Source organism: Paroedura picta, chromosome 16 (genome assembly GCF_049243985.1).
Source record: "Paroedura picta isolate Pp20150507F chromosome 16, Ppicta_v3.0, whole genome shotgun sequence".
NCBI classification, from domain to species: Eukaryota; Metazoa; Chordata; class Lepidosauria; order Squamata; family Gekkonidae; genus Paroedura; species Paroedura picta.
The window spans coordinates 29,151,806-29,174,638 of record NC_135384.1 but is presented as its reverse complement, the minus strand read 5'-3'; the positions used below and the strand labels follow the sequence as shown (position 1 = coordinate 29,174,638).

General features: G+C 57.0%; 2 protein-coding genes across 12 annotated transcripts in view; one reads left to right on the top strand and one right to left on the bottom strand.

Moving 5' to 3' along the window:
- Positions 1–210: 210 nt before the first annotated feature.
- MAP3K14 (mitogen-activated protein kinase kinase kinase 14) lies at positions 211–19,580 on the top strand. 5 transcript variants are annotated; one of them, XM_077312949.1, is made up of 17 exons: positions 263–320; positions 6,890–6,956; positions 7,042–7,317; positions 7,805–7,871; positions 8,000–8,204; positions 8,795–9,382; positions 10,389–10,526; positions 11,845–11,974; positions 12,772–12,903; positions 13,136–13,240; positions 13,581–13,744; positions 14,474–14,624; positions 15,718–16,023; positions 17,184–17,290; positions 17,628–17,763; positions 18,122–18,222; positions 18,365–19,580. In XM_077312949.1, the coding sequence occupies exons 3-17, from the start codon at positions 7,062–7,064 to the stop codon at positions 18,527–18,529; spliced, it is 2,751 nt and encodes a 916-aa protein (XP_077169064.1). In that variant the 5' UTR covers positions 263–320; positions 6,890–6,956; positions 7,042–7,061; the 3' UTR covers positions 18,530–19,580. The 5 variants fall into 5 exon arrangements, with proteins under 5 accessions (XP_077169061.1, XP_077169065.1, XP_077169060.1 ...); XM_077312946.1 differs by lacking the exon at positions 6,890–6,956 and having other exon boundaries at positions 211–320; XM_077312950.1 differs by lacking the exon at positions 6,890–6,956 and having other exon boundaries at positions 226–341.
- Positions 19,581–20,351: 771 nt separating this feature from the next.
- Positions 20,352–22,833, bottom strand: part of FMNL1 (formin like 1) — a 53,719-nt gene continuing 51,237 nt past the window's right edge. For all 7 annotated transcript variants that reach the window (XM_077312939.1, XM_077312944.1, XM_077312940.1 and 4 more), the window contains one exon: positions 20,352–22,583. Coding sequence is in view for 5 of the 7 variants with exons in the window: in XM_077312940.1 (XP_077169055.1) it covers positions 22,480–22,583 (104 nt within the window). In the remaining 2 variants the exon portion in view is untranslated. The remainder of the gene's footprint in view (positions 22,584–22,833) is intronic.

Sequence of the window (22,833 nt, the reverse complement as noted above, 5' to 3'; positions counted from 1 at the left end):
AGCGGGGGGCAGCGGCGCGATTGGCCGGCGGCGAGGGGGGCGGGACAGAATGGGCAGCGATGAGGTCATCGCGGGAGGAGAGGAGCGGGCAGGCTACCTAGGCCCCGCCCACTCTCCCCTGGCGGGCGGGGGCCGCTCCGAAGAGGCGTGGCTCCGCGGGCCAGCGGGGCTGCTGATTGGGCGGAAGGCGAAGAGGGGCGGGCCCAAGTGCCGGCCTCGGCTCCTCCCCCTAGCTCTCCGTCGTCGCCGCGCCTTAGTCTCCCCGGAGCCGCCGAGGAGGCCGGAAGGAGCCGCCCGTGACCCCCCAGCGCCCCCCACAGGTGGGTCGTCCCCCCTGCGAGGTAGGACGGCAGGTGGGAGCCCCCTCCTTCTGCTTAAGTTTCAGAGCATCCCCCCTGCGAGGTAGGACATCATCTGGGATTGGCATTGGGGTCACTGCGGGTGGGAGGGTCATTGTGAATTGCCTGCATTGTGCAGGCGGTGAGACTAGATGACCTAGGATCCCTTCCATCGCAATCACTCTGATTCTATGATCCTCCCTGCGAGGTAGGACGGTACCTGCGGGGCTCAGGGTGGCAGGTGGGAGCCCTCCTGGTATTTAACAAGGAGCTCAGGGTGGCAGGCATGAGCCCCCCTCCTATTTCATTTTCACAACAGCTTCCCCAGAATCCTAGAGTGGGAAGGGACCATGGAGGCCATCTAGTCTCACCCCCTGCTCAATGCAGGGTCAGCCTCAAGCATCCAGGAGAAGGATCTGTCCAGCCGCTGCTTAAAGACCAACAGTGAAGGGGAGCTCCCCACCTCCTGAGGCAGCCCCTTCCACTGCTGAACTAGACTCCTAGAATCCTAGAGTGGGAAGGGGCCATAAAGGCCATCTAGTCCCACCCCCTGCTCAGTGCAGGATCAGCCTCCAGCATCCAGGAGAAGGATCTGTCCAGCCACTACCTGAAGACTGCTAGTAAATCTGCCGGGTGATCTTGGGGAGTGTTGCTTTGGGTGCCATTGATGCTGGACGAGTGGCAGTCCAAGGGAAGTCCAGCGTCCAGCGAATGCTCCTGAGCCACAGAGGGGACACTGTCGAGTATCTGTGGGTGAGGCTTAAGGCTGCAGTGGTTTGCGTACCTTGTTAGTCTCCCTGGATACCTGGCCGGTCAGGCTGATCCTACCAGCTAGTCAACGGTCCGTTTGCTTTCCTTCCTTACCTGAATATTTTGGAGCTCTTAGCAAGACTTTGAAAACCCTAAGAGTGGACTTCCCCAAGAGAAGATATGGCCACGATTTACATTTGAGCCATTCTTTTCTGCTGTATCTGAGAAGCCCCTTATTAGAAGAGTCCATTTTTAGGATTTTGGTTGTGTCTAGTCTATAACTCATCCAGTTTTGACTCCTGTTTCAATATTACCTTACCTGTATGAGAATGTAGGACATGGCCCACCCCTGCACAGGGTCCACACAAGTTACTGGTCCTCAAAAAAACATATTAGTCCACTTGCTTATCAATACTCACGTGGTGTGTCGGTCCAGAAAGAGAGAGCCGGCTATCTTTCACTTCCCAAAACCTTGCTTGAAGGAGATTCGTACTCGCCATAGGTGAGCAACTGTTCCGAAGTATTCCTTAACTAATACTTAAATAACAGCAAAGGATAACTTACTAGGAGTAGCCTGACAAGTTGAAATATTTCATCCTTTAATTAGGAAGACTTGGATTGAGTAAAACAGAGGGGGTTCCTCCCCACTTCTCCCAGGGTTTGATTTTTGGGACGCACAGAAACCAGTCATTTTACATGTGCTTGACTCTGCCTAGTACTGGGGCGGTCCCATAGATGAGGGCGTTTTGTGTCTTAGATTATCTGCCCGCCCTCCCTTAGATTAATGGTGGATCCTTTATTAATATGAAACAGTATTTTAATAAAGTTGTTACGCCGTCTGTTGCATCCTATGAATTTCAAAGGGGCACAATGCATGCATTTAGCCCGAGGAAGCAGCCCTTCTGCTTTTATGGAGCTTCCTGCCCGTTACCTTTACCTGAGCCTCCGGGGAGGGCGGTATATAAATATAATAAATACAGCCATGAAAGGAGTCAACTAAGGCCACGGCTACAGAACAGATCGCTTTCTCAGGTTGTTCATGGGATCACGAAACCACTGCTGGTTGTAGAGATGCACCGGAATGCACAAGGTGCTGCTCGCTGTATCTCTGCATGAGTCCATGGGTGGGGATTACCTCCTTGCAGTTGGGCAGCACACTCAGAGCGGCAGCTTGTGCGTTAAAATCCCTCGGCTGTCGGAATTTCAGTCAAGGCTCGCATAAAGTCCCCCCCCCTCCCGCAGTCTTTGTATTGATTCTGAGTGGGTGGGCAGGAGGGATTGTGTCTGAGATGGGCTCTTGCAGCCCTTTCTTACAGGCCCAGGGAAATGCCCATCGCCACTTTCGGGGTGGGAAGCAAATTTCCTCCAGGCCAGGGATATTATTGTTGTTGTTGTTGTTGTTGGTTTGAAGGGGGCATCATCTAGGCATGGAATTGGGGTCACTGTGGTGGTGGGCAGGTAGTTCTGAATTTCCCGCATTCTGCAAGGGGCTGGACTAGATGACCCCGGAGGCCCCTTCCAACTCTCTGATTCTGCAATTCCAGATTCCAGCCAAAGCAAAGGGAAAGCACGGATTGCTCGGTCTGTGGCCACTCTGTGAAACAAATCTTTGTCTTTGCTCGCTCTTTCTTTTTAAACGGGGGCCTGGAACGTTCAGGTTTCGGAGGCCTCCTCGTTTGTGAAGAAACCCCGACCGCAGTGGCTCGCCAGATGCTTCCTGCCGGCTTTTGCCTGAGACCGGCCTTAAGTTTAAAGCTGAGCACAAGCGGGGAGGCACACAGCAGACGACGGTGTGTGTTTGTGTGTGTGTATGTGGGAGGGGAAAACCCTCTGTCGTTGCCTGTGGACACACAAGTGGGAATCTTGACCTGCCTGGGAAGTAAATCTGGGTCCAGGACTTGAATGTCCAAAGTGCCCATGTGCTTCCTAGGTTTGTCTGAACATGGCAAGTACAGCCTGTGGGCAGGGTGATCGGGGGAAAAAATGGGTGCTCCAGGTGTTCGAACATGCCGCAGGTACTTGACCCGCACGTCAGGTTTAAACCCGGAAAGACGATCTGGAGCAGGGGTGCAGCCGTGGACAGATGTGGCCAAAATCACTTTCTCGAGGCCCACATGGAGCCGGGCTTTTCTGGGCTGGGCGTCTGGGAGGAAGGACGAGTCCGTTCAGCGTCCCGCGTGGTTCTGCCGTCCCTCTCTGCCCCTGGGCCTGGCCGCGGCCACGTTACAAGCTTTTTGGGCTGTGGAATGAGTCATGAGTCACTGGAGCTCGCTCCCCTCCGAATGTTAAATGTTTTGCAAAGTAACAGCTGAAGCCGGAGGCGGGAGGGCCTCCAAGTGCGGGGGCGGAAGGCAGAAAGAGCGCCGCTGTCTCTTGAGCGTTCCCTCCCGATCGATGCCCGGCCCGGCCATTTCTTCAGGAGGCAGCAAGGTCCCGTAAGTACGCCGATGGGTCGGGTGGGTCCTGGCAGCTCGCACCTAACCTTCCTGCACCGCCTTTCCCCCCTTCCTCCTCCAGCCCGCTTGCAATACAAGGTGCCACCCTGCCCCCAGCCCTTCGCCCCCGATTTCCCAGTACCAGTTCCCCCTTCGGCGTATCCGCCTGAAGAAGTGAGAAGCGACGTCCGAAAGCTCACAGGGGAAGACGTGCCTCTGCATGTCTGGCTTTAGTCTGCTGAGGCTCCTCCTGGCAGCTCCTGGTCAGCCAGACTGGTCAGCAGTGGGACTGGCCGGCCCCCAGGAGGGTCCCCCCAATGCCCACTTCTGAAGCTGGGAGAGTTTAGGCAGGGCGAACACCCTGGTGCGGAGCTCGGCTGTAGCCTCCGCCTGTGCCTGAGCAGGTTTCCTTGAAATGTCTCCCCCCCCCCCGACACACACCTACACACCCCTGTGTGAATTTTGACCCTTGCCATTCGGCACCCATGGTTCACAGCCTCAGGGTTTGCTTTAAAAGGAAGAGCTTATTTAGATCCCATGGTTTGCTTTGGAATGTACAAGTTCTGACTCCTTTTTAGCTTTTATCTCCGGTTACTTTGGGCACCCTCTTCCTCCCCTGCGTTGCAGCCTCTGTTGTTAAGCCCTGCGCTTCCGTCTTGCCCCGTGAAGTCCTTTACAAGCTGTTCACTGATCTCTGGTGCAAAAAGACAAAGTGCCCCAGGACAACTTTATCACAGCTAGTTGAATTGCTTTCGACTTCTTTTTACTCTGCTGTTTGAGTTCCCTCCCCTGTTGGTTGGTTTGAGTAGGACCGGCCTGCTTTTACAATTTTCCATACTGCACTTTTTAAAGGATCCAGGAGAAGGATCTGTCCAGCCGCTGCTTGAAGACGGCCAGTGAGGGGGAGCTCCCCACCTCCTGAGGAAGCCCATCCCACTGTGGGACTAGACTCCTAGAATCCTAGAGTGGGAAGGGTCCATGGAGGCCATCTAGTCCCGCCCCCTGCTCAATGCAGGATCAGCCTCACTGCTTGAAGACGGCCAGTGAGGGGGAGCTCACCACCTCCTTAGGCAGCCCCTCCCACTGCTGAACTACTCTGAGAATGTTTCCCCCTTGATATCTGACTGATATCATTCTCCATGTAGTTTAAAGCCATGACTGAGGGTCCTCTCCTCTGCTGCCAAGAGGAACCTTTCCCTACTCCCCTCTATGTCCGCGAAAGCCGTCCTAAATCTGTTGAAGTCTTCAAGGTGTCACCAGACTGACTCTGTAGTTCCACAGGTGAGGTTGAAACCTTCCGGGATTGCCTTGCTTTGGCAGAAAGGAGCTTATCCGGATGGAAGGCATCTGGGAAGCAAGCGATCTCCGTCCCCCCCCCCCCCCAAGACGATTTAAAATAGCAGAGGAGGCCTGCAATCCTTCTGGCAAGAACCAAGGCCTTGTTAGACTGAAGGGCCTGTGGTGGCAACCGAAAACTTGTCTGCAAGGACAAGGCCGTGAGAGACTTGGTTTCACTTCGGAGGCCTGACTTCCCTTCTGCGTGTTTACAGAAGGCCTGCCTGGAAGGAGCAGGGGCTGCCGTTCCCTGGCGCGAAAGGGCTCAGAGCTAACACCCAGAGCAGGTCTCTGTTTGTTTTGCCGGCCGCGCAGGGGAAGAGGTGAACCTACCTGCCCAGAACTCATTGTGTCGAGCTGGAGGACGTGGGTGTGCTTTACAGGAATTGGATCCCCAGCAGGGCCAGGCACAAGCAGACCGTCAGTCACAGGCCTGGGCTGGGCGGAAAGTGGCAGAGCAGCCTCGGGAGCTGGAAAGACAGTCAGGGCGAAGCTATAAACGCAACGGGCTCAGGTGTGTGATGGACAAACGTAGACATGGGAAAGTGAAAGCCACGGAGTAGCGGAACGTAAGGCCGGAGGAGAACTAGGAACAGGAAGAGCGATTCAGACGAACCTGCCCAGGTTCCATCACGTAGGTATAGGTGTTGGTCAGGTCTTGGGTGGAATCCGGTCCGTGCAGGACTGTCTGCCTGGATGGGTTTGTGTCTTGGAGCTTCGTTATACGTTTCTAGCTAGGCTTTTAATCTTTTTTTTGGCCAGCGGGACTGAGGCTCAATCAAGAAAAGGGTTATATGAGTAGCAATAAAAGGGAGCCAGAGTCCAGGAGCCCCTTCCAGACTTAACAGCAATTAGAGGCAGGAGATGAGCTTTCCTGACTCACAGCTCACTTCCTCCCCTACGCGGCACCTGAAGAAGTGAGCCGTGACTCTCAAAAGCCACGGGTCTGGCTAGCCGTGAGGGTGCTGGTGGGCCGTTGCTCTTTTCTGCGGCTGGAGGCAGACTGACACGGCTACCCCGGCGTGATCTGTGAGTGGCAGCATTGGGAAAGAAGGTGGGAGCTGCAACTTAAACCACGCTGAGTTAGTTCTGGGAAGCCACCCTCCTGCTGGCAGAATTCGAGGTGACGTGCAGGGGCAGGTTGTGGCAGAAGCCGCGCTCTGAGGCCTGGGAGTGTCAGCCAGGTGCGTAACCCTCCACCCAACCTGGCTGCTACCTGTTTCTTTTACAAGCTGCCTTTCCAAGAGGCGGTGCAAAAGTCCCCAGGTGATCTCAGAGCCAGATTCAGATCATCAATGCCCTCTTCTCGGGAGGCCCCGCAGAATTTCACTGTTTGCTTTTGAGCGGCAAGAACGCCAGCCGTGCCCTCGCCAAGGTAGCCCAGAGAACAACTTTCAAGCAACAGTGTGACTCCGAATTGTCTAGGCTCAGACATTCTCAACCTTCTTAACTTTGAGAACCCCCCCCCCCACTCCAAAACATCCTTCAGGCTTTGAGAACCCCCGGATTTGGTGCAATTGTGCAGAATATGGCTGGGAAGCAGAGTTGTGGACAAGGCCAGCTGGGGACCCTCCCCTTTCCACCCCTCTCCAGGCCCATCATTGGCATACATTGGCAGAGTGCAATTTGAACTGATTGACCCTCATTAGAGGAGTGCAACTTCAACTAATTGGCCTACATTGGCAGAGTGCTCTCTCCTTATTAGCTGCAAACCCTGGGGGGGGCAGTCAGGTAAGGAGTGATTCGTCTGCATGCAGTTTGAACTGATTGGCCCTCATTGGCAAAGTGCTCTTTCACTGTTGGTGACACAAACTCAGAGAGGGCCAATCAGGTATTTATTATGTTAGTGATAGTGATAGAATCATGGAGTTGGAAAGGCCTCCAAGGTCATCTAGTCCAACCCCCTGCAGAATGCAGGAAATTCACAACTGCCTGCCCACTTGCCCACTGTGACCCCAATTCCATGCCCAGATGATGCCTCCCCATATCAAATGAAAAAGAGCGAGATTTTCATACTCTGCTTTTCCCTAGAGAAAGGAGTGCGAAAGCAGCTCACACTTGCCTTCCCTTCCTCTCCCCACAACAGACACCCTGAGAGGTAGGTGAGGCCAAGAGAGCTCTGAGAGAACTGCTCTGCGAGAACAACCCAAGTGGCTTCCAAAGTTCCTGTTGTTGTCTTTCAGTGCCTTTGTGAATCGAGGGGATGGCCGTGATGGGGATCCCTTGCCAAACCGCTCCAGGCCCAGCCGTTGGGCCCCCGAAGGAGCAGGCTGCGGCCAAGGGGCCCCCGGAGACGGCAGTCAAGAAGAAGAGCGGCGTTTGCAAAGTCGACAGCCTTGAGAAGCAGGCGCTGCCAGGGCCCTGGAGGTTCCTGAGCGACGTCATCGCCAAAGGGACAGCCAAGGCAGACAGCGGGGAAGGGAGCCTGGCCTCCGTGTCCATCATCGCCCAGGCCGAATGTAAGCACCGGGAGGGGCAGGGGTGAAAGCCAGCCCCCCTTTCAAGCTGCAGAAGAGCAGAACTGTTCTCCCCTCTCCAGACGTTGGCCAGAGGGGTCTGCGGCAGAGCTGCATCCCCTGCTGGCCAAACAGAAGGGAAAGCTCGGTGGAGAAATGAGCCTAGTAGTCCAACTGTGCCCGATGGGTGCTGTTTATTTTCACCCCGGCCTCCTCACCACCTCTGGGCTGGGCCCTCCCTCCGTGGAGCCAAGAAGCTCCCAACCCGTCAGGTCCTTGGCCATCTGCCGATGTTTCTGTACAATTACCGGTTCTTGGGCATACCCCAGAACTTTGAAAGGCCTGGTACCGCACTCCGGAGCGCATGTCGCAAACGGCTTGTCAAATGCTCTCCGAGGAAGCAGCCGGCTGCATCATCCGGTTGAGTGTGCTTTTCCCGGGGAAATGAGCCCGATGCCACCCTAAATTTGTCTTGCTTCCTTTCCTCCAGGTGAGAACAGCCAAGAGTTCAGCCCCACATTTTCCGGGAAGCCTTTCATTGCTTGCAAACGATACAGGTACCAGGAGGGTCTGGGGAGCCCGGGGGATTGTTGTACGATGAGGCCCTCCAGTTTGTGTCGTTCTTGTTGTGGTTGTTGCTTGCCCCTTTATGATAAAAATTCCCAAGCGGATTCTTCTTTGTCAGCCGATCTTGCAGCCTCGATCAGATCCCTAACAATGTGGCCCGTGCAACAGAGGGCAAAATGGCTCCGGCCTACCGGAGGGCCATGCACCGCGGCAAAGCCCGGAAGAATCGGAAGAAGAAAAAGCCTCGTCTTACGACACCGTCGGCCTCCACGCAGAAGCCGCGGACCCCGGAGCAGGAGAGCTGTGTGCCGGTCCCCGTGCAGGTGCGGCCCCTTCGTGGCCTCCTCCGTGCCTTGATTCACACAAGGACGCAGAATTGTGCCACGTCAACAGAAGAGGCAGTGGCTTGGATCCGTGGCCATTTCTGTGGATAGGAGGGTCTTCCGTCTGCAGAGCCAGACTTCCTCCCACTGCAGCCCCAAATGCTGGCCCTGGGGCACAGGGGAGCTCCTGGGAGCCATATGGGCGCGGGGGGGGGGAATTGGAGGTTTGTTGCAGGGAAAACCAAATTGTGAAAAATCACCCCCGTCTCCCTGCACAAATTCTCCACTGCGTACAACCTTTCTACTTTCCGCTGGTTGTCCCGTCTCAGACACACTTAGGCAGGCGTAAATTCTCTGGAGGAGAGGGACAGGGTTAGAGAAATCTTGGGCACCTGGTTTGCTGATTGCCCTTAAATCCTCGAGGCAGGCAGTTGGGAAGCAGTAACGCACTTTCGGCCTGGTAGACAGCTGGCTTGTAAATTGGGAGCCCCCAACTCTGTCACCTGGGGCTGTATGTTGAGGCCTGACCGTTGGGGTTGTGTTTTGAGGGCGAGTTTTCTGCTCAACAGACCCTTCTCTTTTCCTCTCAGGAGGACGTCTCCCCGCTGGGGGCCTTCCTCAGCAGCAGTTTGTGGCGTTCGGAGTCATGCAAGGATCTGGCCTGCCCTCTCGACCCGCCTGAGAAAGCTGGCCATGTCCCCCCTCCTGGCAAGCCGCACTTGCTGAAAGACCCCGGCAAACTGGAGCTGTACAAGCTGATCAGCCCCGCGCAGTGCCTGGACCACGTCTGGAAGTGCCACACCCAGGACAATTCAGCCCTGCGGTCAAAGGCCCCGAGCCTTGGCAAAATCGCCCCTTCTTTCCGCGACCGTGGTGACTGGCTGCCCGCCCTGGGGCTTGGCCCTCTGGAGACGTATCTCTTCGATGACCTTTTGCGTGCCGATGCGGAGCGTCACCTGTCGGGGCTGAGCTTGGAGCAGGACTTCTCCAAACGCAGCCGTCAGTCCTCCAAGGTCCCCTCAGACAAGCTCTCCGTGGAGGAGTTCCTGGTCGATGCGCTGAAGGGAAGCGTTGTTCACGGGGAGCCCAGGAACTTGGCTGCCTTGGCCAAGACGTGGAAGGGAGGTGGATCGGATTCCAGGGAGCGGGATGGGAACGAAGGGGTGCTGCTAACAGAGGTGAGTTTCTAGAGCAGGCAACGTAGGGACATATTGTCCTTAGGTTAAGGACATCAGAAGAGCCCTGCTGGGTCAGACCAGGGAGGGCCCATCCAGTCCAGCCTTGCGTATCACTCAGGGGCCAGTCTGTTCCTCTGCAGGGCCAACAATAGGGCACAGAGCCCAGGGTCTTTATAAGAACATCAGAATAGCTCTGCTGGATCAGGCCAGGAAGGGTCCATCTAGTTCAGCATCCTGCCTCACACAGGGGCCAGCCAGTTCTGCGAGAGGGCCAACAAACAGGGCAGACAGGCCTGTGCCGCCTTCCCCTGAGAAGACCCTCAGAAGAGCCCTGCTGGGTCAGACCACGGAGGGCCCATCCAGTCCAGCCTCTCATCTCACCCAGGGCCAGCCACAGGGCAGAGAGGCCGAGGCCTTCAGAAGAACATCAGAAGAGTCCTGTGTGCAGTTCAAAAAGGACGTGGACAGAACAGAGGGGGTGCAGAGGAGAGCGATGAAGATGATGGGGTCTGGGAACCAAGACCTGTGAGGAAAGGCTGAGGGATTTGGGACTGTTCAGTGGGGAGAACAGGAGGTTGAGTAGGGACAGAATGACTCTCTAAGCATCTAAAAGGTTGTCACTTGGAGGAGGGCAGGGAACAGTTCCTGTTGGCGGCAGAGGTTGACCCGCAGTCATGGGTTTAAACTACAGGCTATAAAAACATGTTCACAGTTCGAGTAATTCAGCATGGGAATGGGCTGCCTCAGGAGGTGGGGAGCTCCCGCTCACTGGGGGTCTTCAAGCAGCGGCTGGACAGATCCTTCTCCTGGATGCTGGAGGCTGATCCTGCACTGAGCAGGGGGTGGGACTAGATGGCCTCCATGGACCCTTCCCACTTCCCACTCTAGGATTCTGTGATTCTATGACCCTTCTCCTCCGTCTCAACTGTGCCTTGATGACACTCAGCTCCCAGGTTGCTCCGGCCTTGAGCTTATTTCAGGCCTCGCTTTTTTCTTTTCCCGCCAGAAACTCAGAGCGGTGGACTACGAGTACCGCGAAGAGGAGCACTGGTCCAAGTGCCACGGTTTGCTGGGCACGGGCTCCTTCGGGGAGGTGTACAAAGTCGAGGACAAGCAGACGGGCTTCCAGTGTGCCGCCAAAAAGGTAGGCGAAATGGGTGCGGGCCGGAGGCTAAAGGGGACACCGGGAGGCCTTCCCTTTTCTGCAGCGCCGTGGAGGGCCGGAGCTGTCGCCACCGCCGAGTTTGCTGTAACTTGTTTGCTGCCGGCCTCGAGGTCAAGCCAGACGGCGTTGCCACGGATACGCCAAAGAGTGAAACCTCGGCGTTGAGTGGGCGGCGGGTGCAGCAGGTTGTGCGCTGGGAGGAATGCGGCTCTGTGAAGTCCAAAACAATGGCCTGCAGGCATGGCTCCCCCCCCCCTTCCTTTCCTTCCTTGAATGCCGTGTGCCGCACCAAACGGGATCCTTTGAGTGCTGGAGAAAGCGTTTTAAACCACGAAAAACTTCACTAAAGGCGGCAGAAGATGGTGCCGGCTGCTGTGAGGCCTGACTCGGTGGCAAAGAGAAATTCTTGCACAGCTCCCGTGTAACGCCCGCATGGTTGTAGTCGGCACCTGTGATACTGTGGGGAGTCTTCCGATCTCGTTATCGCAGGGGTTCAAGCCCGCTCGGGAACGGAAAGAGGGATGTTCAGAGCACGGTCATTATCGGCTGCTGTGCCCCCGGATTTTGGGGAGGCAGATTGACAGAACAGGAGAGTTTGGAACTGCGTCTCCCTGATGTGGCCTTCTCGTAACCCGCTGTCTGCGTTCGCCACTCTCTTCCCACATGTGCTCCTCTGTTCCTTCCAGTTTCACGTTCTGAGCCAAGCAAGCCCCGATGGGGCGCAGGCATCCAAGTGACTCATATTTTCCTCCTCTCTCCAGCAGACTCGGTGCTTGGCTGCTCTCTGTCTAGCTCTTCTCTTGTTCCTAGCAAAGCTGCCGGGGTAAATAAAAAAGAAAGGAGACAGAGAGAGAGAGAGAGAGAGAGAGAGAGAGAGTCTCCTACGCAGGGTGAATTTTCAAATGTTTGTGTTGAAAGAGTCATGGTAATCCAGCTCTTGGGGTGCTGCATACAGAGACCCACCGGGCTTTCCTGTATTTGTGACTGACTTTTTCCCTTTTTCAAACCAGCGGCCTGCAAGAAGAGGTCACCCTGGCCTGCTGAAACCCGATTCCTCCCCCACGTCTTCCTAGATTTGGCTTTCCAAGCTCCTGGGCTCCTTTCCAAAGTCCCCAGTGCCTGTCCACAGCTCGTCTCCCTTCCTAAATTTAATATTTATTTTAAAGGATTTTTGTTGTTGGTGTCGTCAGCCATTCAGTGGCGTCTGACTCTTGGCGATCCCCGATGACATCCTGGCCGTTTTTTGAAGGCTGTGATTTTACGTTGAAGCCATCGGCCTCTCTCCTTGTTCCTTCAGGTGCAAGTTGAAAACTTTCGTGCAGAGGAGTTGACGACAAGCACCCGCCTGACCCACGCCAGAATCCTGCCCTTGTACGGAGCAGTGAAGGAAGGCCCGTGGGTTACCATTTTCATGGAACTGATGGAAGGTACGTGGCCAGAGGCGGCCAGACATCAAGGCCCTTCATGAGCCACATGGCCTCGGTGCGGCGCAGGTCAGCCCATGCTCAAGTGGCCCATGTCCAAGAAAAACAGCCAGGCGAGGTCCATCCTGCATTGCCTGAAAACCGGCTTTGTCCACAGAAATTTGGGTGTCCTTTCGATGTGGCCGCTGTCCTGGCCAGTGGTTCTGTCTTCTGTTTCCCCCCCTGAAACCCCAGGGTTGCCGTCCCTGCTTCGCTTCTGCCTGTTTTCATTCCAAATTTAAGATGGGCGGTTGGAATTTTTAGTGGTGCAAAACCAAAATGGCCTCCCTGTTTGCCTTTGATCTCAAAAGCAATTATGAGCACGTGCACAGAGGGGGGAGGGCCCTGCTTCTCTCTCGCTGCCCCACTGAACTTCAAAGGAAGGTGCATCCAAAGCACAGGGAGAATTGGAGACTATCTTGTCCCACTCTCCGGCGCCCAAGTCCAGAACGCTGGAGGAGAGTATTTGAAAAATATCGGGAGGTTCCTAATCTGAATATGCTAAATACACATCCAATGCTCTCATTCATTCATTCATTCATTCATTCATTCATTCATTCATTCATTCATTCATTCATTCATTCATTCATTCATTCATTGTCACTGACCAACAATAACATATATCGGCTACAGCATGGTATAGTGGTTAAGAGCAGCGGCTTCCAATCTGGCGAGCCGGGTGAGATTCCCCGCTCCTCTACATGCAGCCAGCTGGGTGACCTTGGGCTAGTCGCAGCCCTGTGACGAATCCTTCCCCGCAGGTGGGTCGCTCAGCCGTCTGCTCAAGCAGTGCGGCTCCTTGCCGGAGAACAGAGCCCTGGATTACCTGGCGCAAGCGCTGGACGGCTTGGCGTACCTTCACTCGCGCAAGGTTCTCCATGGTGACGTAAAAGGTACGCTTGCCCCTGCGAGCTCGCTCTGGGATTGGCTGGGAGTCTGCGCCAGAACGGATTGGCGTCTGCAGAGACCGAGGCCTCCTTGTTTTATTTTTTAAGTATGGGGTGGTGGCATGGAGGGGCCTTTTGGTCAGGTGAGGCCCCTTCCCCCAACCACCCGAATAGATTATTGCAGAGAAACAGACTTTACCCGAATCTTGAGTTGCCACGGATTCCTTTTTCTTGCCAGCCGACAACATCCTCCTATCCAGGGACAGGAGCCACGCCGTTCTCGGTGATTTTGGCCACGCGGCTCCCCTTCAGCCAGACGGCACTGGGAAGTACGTGGTGACAGGTAAGCCCTGAGGGATTCTTCAAGAAAGCTCATAGCCAACTCTGCGTTTGACCCTTCTGACAGCACTTGAGAGCAACTGTGAGCGTCATGGTCAGCTGGGATTTATATACCCGGTTTTCAGTTTTCATGGTGGCATCGGTTTTTAATTTCCGAGTGGTCTCCGGTGGTTCTCCGGAGGGGTGGTGTGTAAATTCTGGAAGCAGACACATGCACGCACCCCACTTTCTTCCTGTATTTGAGTCAGCCTTTCCCTTTTCCTGAACCACCTGCAAGCGTGTGCTTCTGCCCGGCCGGCTCCACCAAGCCTGTCGCAAGCAGCTCTCCCCTGTTGCCTTTCCAGGGGATTATGTCCTCGGCACGGAGACCCACCTGGCCCCTGAGGTGGTGATGGGAAAGCAGTGCGACGCAAAGGTGGACGTCTGGAGCAGCTGCTGCATGCTGCTGCACCTGCTGAACGGGTGTCCGCCCTGGACCCGGTCCTTCAACCACCCGCTGTGCCTCAAGGTAAGCACACGCCTACAAGCCTGGTGTGAAGTCCAGGCAGATGGGCAGGCCTGGGATGCGCATGGGCAGGGACTAGGAAACACCAGGAGCTCTGAAACGCTGGTGACACCCTGCTTGGTGTGGGGGTTAGGAGTGGCAGCTTCTAATCTGGTGAGCCAGGTTTGGTTCCCCCTCTTCCACATGCACAGCTGGGTGACTTTGGACTTGTCCCAGTCCTGTTAGAGCAGTTCTCACGGAGCAGTTCTCTTAGGGCTCCCATCCTCATCTATCTCCCAGGGTGTCTGTGGCAGGGAGAGGAAGGGAAGGCGATTGTAGGCCACTTTGAGACTCCGCCGGTTAGTGAAGAGCAGAGTATGAAACCAGTTCTTCTCCTTCTTGTAATGTTTGCATCTGAGCACAATTTGAAGAGTCAGTTCTGTCCTTGAAAGCCCTAAAAAGGTCAGGGTGAGGGTTCTTGAAGGACCTCCCCCTCTGTTATTGTCCTGCCCACCATTTATGGTCCCCTTCTTGATCCTGCCGAAAAGAGACTAGAGTCAGGGCCTTTCCAGTGGTGTCCCTCCCGAGACTGGCCTCGAGCCAGGCCCAGACATTTCTTTCCCCCCAAGCTCAGGGCATAGAAGGGGTGAACCTCGGGGCCCAGATACCCCACAGTCGTTCTTACTTTTCTCTAGGGCCCTGCGGTGCCTCTGGCTTCCAACCTTTCCCCTTCTCTGTGCTTCCGTGTGACAGATTGCCAAGGAGCCTCCCCCTCTGAAGGAGATCCCGCCCTCCTGCCACCCCTTCACTGCGGAAGTGATTCAGGCCGGCCTGCAGAAGGAGCCCCAGAAACGGGCCAGCGCGGCAGAGCTGCGAGCAAAAGCCTGCGGGGCTCTGGAACACGGTGAGTGCCTGGCGAGCTCTGGGTCTCCGGCCTCTGGCCTTCTGCGGGGCCCGGACGCCCGCTGGCTTCTCCGTGGGGCATTCCTCTCTGCGGCCACCACCGTTGGCTTTCCCAGTGACCGTGTCTCCTGCTGGGAGTCTGAAAACCGGGACCGTGGGAGGGGAGTGGCTGTGGACCGACTGGCATTTGTGTGTAGCGTAAATCCACTAGATTGCTGCAGTTTCCTTGGTTGCAAACCACGTTGGTGAAGAAATCGGGGCCATGTCGAGGCTCCTTTGGCCCTGCTCAAGGAACCCATTGAGAACACTTGCATGGGTTTAGCCGATAGCTACGGGTTCGTTTCGCGCGGAATCGATTGCGGAGTGCCGGGGAATGCGGAAGCTTTACAGCAGGGGTAGTCAACCTGTGGTCCTCCAGATGTCCATGGACTACAATTCCCACGAGCCCCTGCCAGCAAATGCTCGTGGGAATTGTAGTCCATGGACATCTGGAGGACCTCAGGTTGACTACCCCTGCTTTACAGCACTCCCTGGCTCAGGGGAGGAGCAGTTCGTAATGTTTTGCGCTCCTCGTAAATCGTTGGCTGAGCCTCCCTCACAGTGTGATGGGAGCAGGATCTGCCGTTCATCCTGACGGTCCGGATACCTTTCGGACGGGAAATGCCGTTGCCTGAGCTGAGCTCTTGATAAAGGATAAATTGATTTTTTACAAAAGAGAATAGAATTGCAGTGAAATCCTGGGGGGTCCGCTGCCTCCCCCTTTCCTGCCTCAAATTCTGGACAGCACCTCCTGGCTGCAGTGAGGGATGGAGGTTATCTGATCCCCCTCCCCTCTTTGGTTCTTTAACAGGGGACCTTCCTCCCCTCTCCCCCCAAGAAGATCTAGCACTGTCTTTGCATGCCCCTTACATTCTAAATCAGGGGTAGGCAAACTGTGGCCCTCCAGATGTCCATGGACTTCAATTCCCATGAGCCCCTGCCAGCAAATGTTCATGGGAATTGTAGTCCATGGACATCTGGAGGGCCACAGTTTGCCTACTGTTCTGCACCCACCAGCCAGATCTAACTTTCTTCTTTTGTGCCTCTGGTGCTAGTTGGAGGCCTACAGAGTGCCTGGAGAGAAGGAAGCAGAGAATCCAGGCCCCTCCAGCGGACACCAAGCCCCACCCTCCCAGGCCGCCCACAACCAACTGGGCTAGTGCCAGAGACTCCCCTGGTCCACCGGACTCTTGCCAGAAGCCCCAGGCCATCGCTCCATCCTCGAGAGCCGGCAGAGCCCCTGAGTCCCCGCAAGGAGCAACTGCAGCCGTGGGATCCTGCCCCCCTCAGCGTCCCGCGGGGCCATCAGCGAGGCTGGCGAACGGCCGCTTTGGAAGAGGAATTCCAGCAGCTGGAACTCGGTAAGGGTGGAGCAGCTTTCTTCTCTCCGAAGGTGCCTCTGCTCACCTGCCTGGGCGGCATTTCCTTCAGGCCTCCTCCAGGGGAAACCCAGCTGGTGGGAGGGGCTGTGAAGGTTGGGCAGCCAGATGGAAGCTTGTGAAGCAGAGCCTAGGCGCCCATCGGACAGAAAGGCTGATCCTGTGGATTTAGGCAGCTGGTGAGTGGCTGGGCAGGAAGCGTTTGTGTCCGTGCTTGGCTCTGGTGGCCCTTTCCTGCATGCCCAGGGAAATGCCCGTTGCCACTTTGGGGTCAGAAGGCAAATCTCCTCCAGGCCAGGGATTTTGTTTGGGGGTGAGGGGCATCATCTGGGCACGGAATTGGGGGTCACAGAATTTCCTGCATTCTGCTGGGGGTTGGACTAGATCAGGACTAGTCAACCTGTGGTCCTCCAGATGTTCATGGACTACAATTCCCATGAGCCCCCACCAGCGTTTGCTGGCAGGGGCTCATGGGAATTGTCGTCCGTGGACATCTGGAGGACCACAGGTTGACTACCCCTGGACTAGAAGACCCAGGAGGTCCGTTCCAACTCCATGATTCTTGGATTCTACGTATCAAGCTGCTGGCCTTTCTGAGCCGTTTTTGCCAGCTCTCCCACGCTCTCTCGCTTGGGCCTTTCTTAGCCCTGCTGCCCGAGGTCTTTTGGCTCGATATTCCAGCACTTGCCTTCCTCCTGCAAGGCCTCTGCTCCTCCACTAAGCTGCAGACCAAAAGCGAGAGAGGCCACTGTCAAGATCCCGGGGAGGGAGGGGGGGGGGGAGGGAACCCTTTCCTGCTGCATCCTGCAGACAGACAGAGTGACTGCCAAGCGGAAGGAAGCTCAGCTGACAGAGGGGGGGTAGGACAGGTTTGAAAACGAAGGGCCTGCCGCTTGCTTGGGCAATTTGGAAGGGGGTTAAAAGCTGCTGTGGGTTTGATCAGGGGAGACCTAGGTCTGCCTTAGGTTGTGTTTCGGGGCCGAGAGGAGAACGCGATGTCCGGCGGCCACACCACCCCAGCGCTTGCTGCCCGGAGCTCCACTCACCTGCAGTCCTTTGGCCTCCTCCCCCGGCAGGGAGGTGTCGCTCCTGCAGGCCTTGGGCTCCTCCCTCCAACCCGGTCCCCTCTCTCTTCCCCACAGAGCTGTTCCTGAGCAGCCTGGCTCAGCCCTTCTCTCTGGAGGAGCAGGAGCACATCCTCTCGTGCCTCAGCCTGGACAGCCCCCTCCTGCCGGACGCCGACGAGAAGGCAAGAATGCAGGCAGGGGAGGGGCTGGGCCCTGCCTTGGGGGTGGGGTGGGGGCTCAGGCAATGCCCTGAGGGGGCTCAGAGGGGCGGGGGAGCCCAGGGAAACGCCAGTTGCCACTTTGGCATCAGGAGGCGAATTCCCTCCAGGCCAGACTGGCCGGGGGTTCTGGATTTTTGAGGGGAGGGACACCATCTGGGCATGGCCTTGGGGTCACTGTGGGCAGGCAGGTAGTTGTGAGATCCCTGCATTGGGCTCCTAACTCTTCCGTGGTTCTGTGGCCACCCCTCCGGGCGTGCCAGTGGAGAGCCGGCGTTCCTTGTGCTTCCCGCTTCCCCAGGGCTCGCTCAAAGCGCTGTCGCTCAGCCAGAAGGACACCATGAGTTCGGGCGTGCATTCGTGGAGCGGGCAGAGCCACAGCTGGAACAGCTGGCTCCATCGCAGCAGGCCGACGGAGACGCCCCCTTCCTTGGATGGTAGGACCCCGTTCCCTCACAGAAGAGCTGGCCTGAGGGACTGGGCCTCTTCCACAATTGCCCTGCCTCCCCCCTCCCCCCCCCAGGCCAGGCCGTTCAGTGCCCGGCAGCATCTCTGGACGATGGGGCGCTGCAGCCCCCAAGGCGAGGAAAACAGCCAGAGTCCAGGAGCACCTTCTAGTCTAGCCGAATTAGGGGCAGGGGAGGCGCTTTCGGGAGACCCCGCTCACTTCTTCAGATACCCGTCTTGACGTACCTGCGTTTCCGACCACCAATCGAACAGCTCACTAGCTGAGTGTCTCCCGGGGGGGCCTCGGGCCTCGGCAGCATTTTAGCCTCAACCGGTTTCTGTTTCCAGGGGTGAAAATCGAGATCCACCTGCTCAGCGGGGAGTGCCTCCACATCCGTGAATTCCGCGGAGCCAAGGTGGGCCAGGTGGCCACGGGCATCAGCAGCCAGGTGGGTCTTGTTTTGCGGCAGGCAAGGGTGCTGGAGGTTTACAGGGGAGGGCCCCCCTCTCTCCCCCTGCCCTTGGGGCTGCCGGGCAGGATCACGAGGCCAGCGCTAGTGACGTGATCATCTTTGTTTTGGGCTTCCCCAGATCCCGGCCTCGTCCTTCAGCTTCTTCACCAAGGAAGGGCAGCCCGTGCCTTGTGACCTGGAGGTCCCCGATTCAGGCATCGAACTTCAGTGTGTTCTTGCTCCTGACGGCAGCTCCGGCTGGAGATGGAGAGTCAGGCGAGGGCAGCTGGAGGCCAGGTCCTAGAGGGGAAGCTGCCTTTCCCTTGCTCTGTAATCACCATCCTGCCTGCAGGCAGGAGAGGAGAACTGCAGGTAGATCGGCACCCGGTGCCTGCGTCTGTGTGCGGCATTTTAGCTAGAAGTACGGACACGGTTCCTCACTGGCTTTTCGACTGCATCAAATCCGTTCGCGTGAGAGCTTTGGAGCTCCGGGGAACAGGCAGGTGAAACAGCCGAACCTGCATTCAGGAAGCTGATCCAGGAATCCTCGGGAAGGACGGCAACCCACCCTGCGGTGTCTCAGACGGGCATCTGGTTTCCAAACTCCTAACACCTCCTTCTGTCTCAAGGAGGACCCTGAAAACCTGATCAGTGGAAATCAGAAATCCTTCGTCCCCTGGAGACAGGACCCTTCTCAAGGCCAGCATCTGGTGTGTGCAGGGGGTGTCCCTTGTGGGACACAGGGCTTGGAGTGCTGGCCTGCAGCAGACGTGGCCGGGTTTCGGATCCGGAGCCCCACCTGAGCTCCTTCATAGGGTTGTCCTGGAAGGGAGTCCTGCACGCCCTGCCCTGGGCTCCTCGGAAGAAAGCACTTAGTTTCTCTGGCTGTAGACCTGTAAGACCTGCAGCGGTGGCTGACTAGTTCTGGCCAAGCCCATCAGGGAGGCAGGATCTGCCATTGCTTGAATTTGGACAAGAGACGGTTGGGGCGGGTGGAGGCCGCTGCGTCAAGGAAAGCTCACCTCCGGCCTTGGAAACCTTGATGGCCCTGAGTTGTTTTTAGTGAGAGTTTCCCCAAGGTGTAAGCTTTCGGGTGCATGCACCTTTCTTCCAGAGAGGTCTGCTTGCACTCGAAAGCTTCCACCAGGAATGAAACTCTGTCGGCCGTCCAGGTGTCCCCGGACTCATACTTTGTCCCTCTGCTTCGGACCACCACGGCCGCCCTCCTGAATACATTATTATTTTAACAGCTGCACTTACCGCTCCTGTGCTTCTGGGCTGATCTCGAGACCGAACCCGTGTGGAAATGGAGCCTATGCAATAATCACCGAGCAATAAAAACACACTACAGCTTTGTCCTGAAAGCGTTCTTTGGCTGGCAAAGGTGGCCCTTCGTGGGTGTGCAGCAGGATTGTTCAAGCGTGAGCCCCTGTCCATTCTGCAAGGCCCTCTTTTGAAAGCACAGGCCCCCCTTGGCCCCAAATGCTTGGAACTTGGGCGCGGGGGGGGGGGGGGGCTTTCCCAGCTGTTCTGGCTTGCCCAGGGCCGGGACTCACAAAACCTATTCACCGGCCCGACCGGCAGAGTGGCTGCCAAGACCTGCCAAGTTACCTGCTTCAATAGGGTTTACACCTGCAGCCACCTCTGAAGGGGCTCAGGCAGAAGTCTGAAATGGCCAGGCTGCCCAGCAAGGGAGCCGCATGCTGCAAATCAGTTTGCCCCCTCCTCTCCCCCCCCCTTGCTATGTCTGAGCTGGGGCACCCCCTCTTTCCCAGGAAGGGTCAATTTCGGAAGTGAATACCTGGGCAGCTTTGGGTGGTGTCAGGCGTTTGGTTTTTGGACGCAGGAGGGAAAAGCAAAGTTGCCCGCTTGCAAAACCTAGTCATGAATTCCCGGTCACTATTCTGAAAGCGGGTTTCCGTCTCCACTTTTGTAACGGAGGGATCGCAGTCCTGGGTCCCTCGCCGTGGGCTGGAGGGAGATCTGGAGAGACCGCAGGGGGCAAGAAGGAGGTTCCGCCCCTCTGGCTCACCGGTATTCGCACCCCTGAGAGACCGGGAAAAGCAGACATCCCTTATGGAATTCCTCTGCCCTTCCTAACAAGAAGCCATTGCTTGCGTCCTGAGTGTGTTTACATTGTTTAATAAAAATAATAATAATATAAAGCAGTGGTCAGAGCAGGGCTTTGTGGTCCTTTGCCCTACCTGATTCAATGCATTTTTAAAAACATAACCATTTGCACATTCAATTCTCCTTCTAGCACCCCTTCCCCCCCCGCCTCCCCCCCCCAGCATGAGCGATGCATGTGCGCACAAGGGACGCTGCCGTCCAGGACAGCTCAGCTGTGGTTTCAGTTCAAGCGGAAAAAGCAAATGAGGCGGGCGGGGGGGGGGGGAGAGCATGAGCTGCGCATGGGGGCTTATAAACAAGCGTGTGCTTTCGGTCTAGTGCTGAGCGAGGAGACGGACGCTGCGAGGGGGGGCTCGCTTCCCTCCGTGAGGCGGGTGGGCATGTTCTTGCTGCAGCGTGCCCCTGCGGTTAGGCTGCAAGGCTAAACTGTGGCTCTCCAGAGGGCCGTGGACTACCATTCCCATGAGCCCCTGCCAGCTGTGCTGGCAGGGGCTCATGGGAATGGCCGTCCACGGCCCTCTGGAGAGCCACAGTTTGGCCACTCCTGCAATGGCTCCTCCTGCCCCTAGCGGTTTGTGCCTGTGCTGACAGGCGGCTGATCCGACTGCAGCAAACGGACAGTGGTGTTCCGCCCTCCTTCGAGGCCACGGTCTCCCTCCCACGCCTCCGCCTCCCGCACAGAGTCTGCATCAGGGAAAGGGTCTGCGGGGATGCAGCGCCCGCGGCGGCGTGGGCTGCATTAGTCGCAGCCCTCCTTGGCTACTCGGAGGGGAGCCCCACGGAGCATGGATTCCCTTCGCCCAGGGGGGTGGCCGGACCCTCCCCTGGCAAAGTGGAAGGAGGGCGCTGGTGGGGAAGCTGTGGCGAGGGTGACCCCCAGTGGCAGGAGAAGGAACAGCCGCTCCCAGTACCCAGGTTTGATTGTCTCAAAAAGCCTTTCCGGTTACTCATATAGGAGCAAGACGGCTTTCAAAAGTGCCGAAGGAAAAACCCCGCCTGTTGCGAAGATCCTGAGAGGCCGTTTCGGGGACCGGAGCGATAGGCGAGAACGCCAGGCCGGAACGACTTCGAGACTTCCGCCGAAGCGTCCCGCTGCCCTAATCGGAGGATTTGCCCCCTCCAGCCTTGAGTCCCAAGCGGCTGTGCGCCAGCTGAGACCTGCACAGAGAGTCCCCAGGTGCACTCACCTGAGTGCCGCCCACCATGGAAAGAGAGCGGCAAAGGGCACGGAAGGACAACAATCCAGTTAAAAAGACAGAGAAGCAGGCGGGTTTGTGAAAACACACTGGGTAGGAGTCCCGTGACAGTCCTCTGCTCTTAGGAAATTGGCAGGCCCTGGAGTGAAAGGCTGCTGAGGGAGAGGAACAGGGAGGCCTCCCTCTCTGTTGCTGGGGCCCAAAAAGAAATACCTGCAGCGCCGGGGGCTGTGTTGGCTCAGGGCATTTGTCGGCCTCTAGTCGAGGCCCCAACACATGGCAGAAAGGAGCCGGGAGGGGGGGTGCTCCTGGCTGATGAACTCTGTGTGTGCTCACAGCACGACCTCTCGTGGTCCATGGTAAGATCTGCCCAAACAATCCATACCTCCCCCCCAAGAAGATCTTTGGAAGATCTCAGCAGAATCATGATTTTGCAAAGCCAGATTAGAAGAGGAACAGGAGCAGGCTGGGGAGAAAAGCTGAGAGGGCGGGAGAAGCCCACCCACCTGCTTGCCTGCCTGGTTACTGTCCTCCTTGGTAGGGGAGGCAGCAGCTGTGAACTTGCCTGGCCACAGGAGGTACATGGCAGCGTCACCAGTGGCTGGAATGGCCTTTGGACCACTCTGTGGCCTCGCTGCAGTGCGGCCCTCTCACCTCGGCCCTGGTGCCATCCTGGGTCCATCCAGTCAGTTCAAAAGGAGGCAGCGCTCATCCAGCAGACAGGCAGACCAGAGCGTTGCTTGGGAGGGTGGGTGTGCAAAAGCCCCCGGGCGGCTTCAGAAGCTGCAGAGGAGGTCGCAGGGGGCCGAGGAAGCAGGCGGTTCTGCCCCGGACCCCTTCAGCCCTTGGCGAGAGAAGCGTCTGGTTCGAGGCCCGCCGGCTGCCAGCCCCGAGCCTTGGAGAGCTGGCTCTTCTCCACGCATGGTCCTCACAGCGAGATGTCGGCGGTCACCTGCAGCGTCTGCCCGACCATCCGTTTCCTGCCGCTGTGCCGACCGGTGTCCCCCCGCCGGTATGGCTGGCTCCGCAGACCTGCCGCAGGAGAAACCGGAGAGAGTGCTCATCGCCTCTGCACCACATGCGCATGTTGCGTATTCAAGACACCCGCAGAGGGCCGCTCAATCCGGCACCGTCTCTCCCCCCCACCTAGCCTCCCCCTGGTATTTCTACCCTGCAGGGACTCATGGGAATTGTAGTCCATGGACACCTGGACAGCCACTGTTTGGCCACTAATCTCTCGCCTGGAGATTAGTTATCATCTTGGGAGATCTCTGGCCATCCC

Coding starts and splice junctions, on each gene's coding strand:
- MAP3K14 (XM_077312946.1), top strand. CDS start 7,062: ATGGCCGTGATGGGGATCCCTTGCCAAACCGCTCCAGGCCCAGCCGTT. Junction 7,872..7,999: donor ATTGCTTGCAAACGATACAG/GTACCAGGAGGG, acceptor CTTCTTTGTCAG/CCGATCTTGCAGCCTCGATC. Junction 17,764..18,121: donor GACGCCCCCTTCCTTGGATG/GTAGGACCCCGT, acceptor TTCTGTTTCCAG/GGGTGAAAATCGAGATCCAC.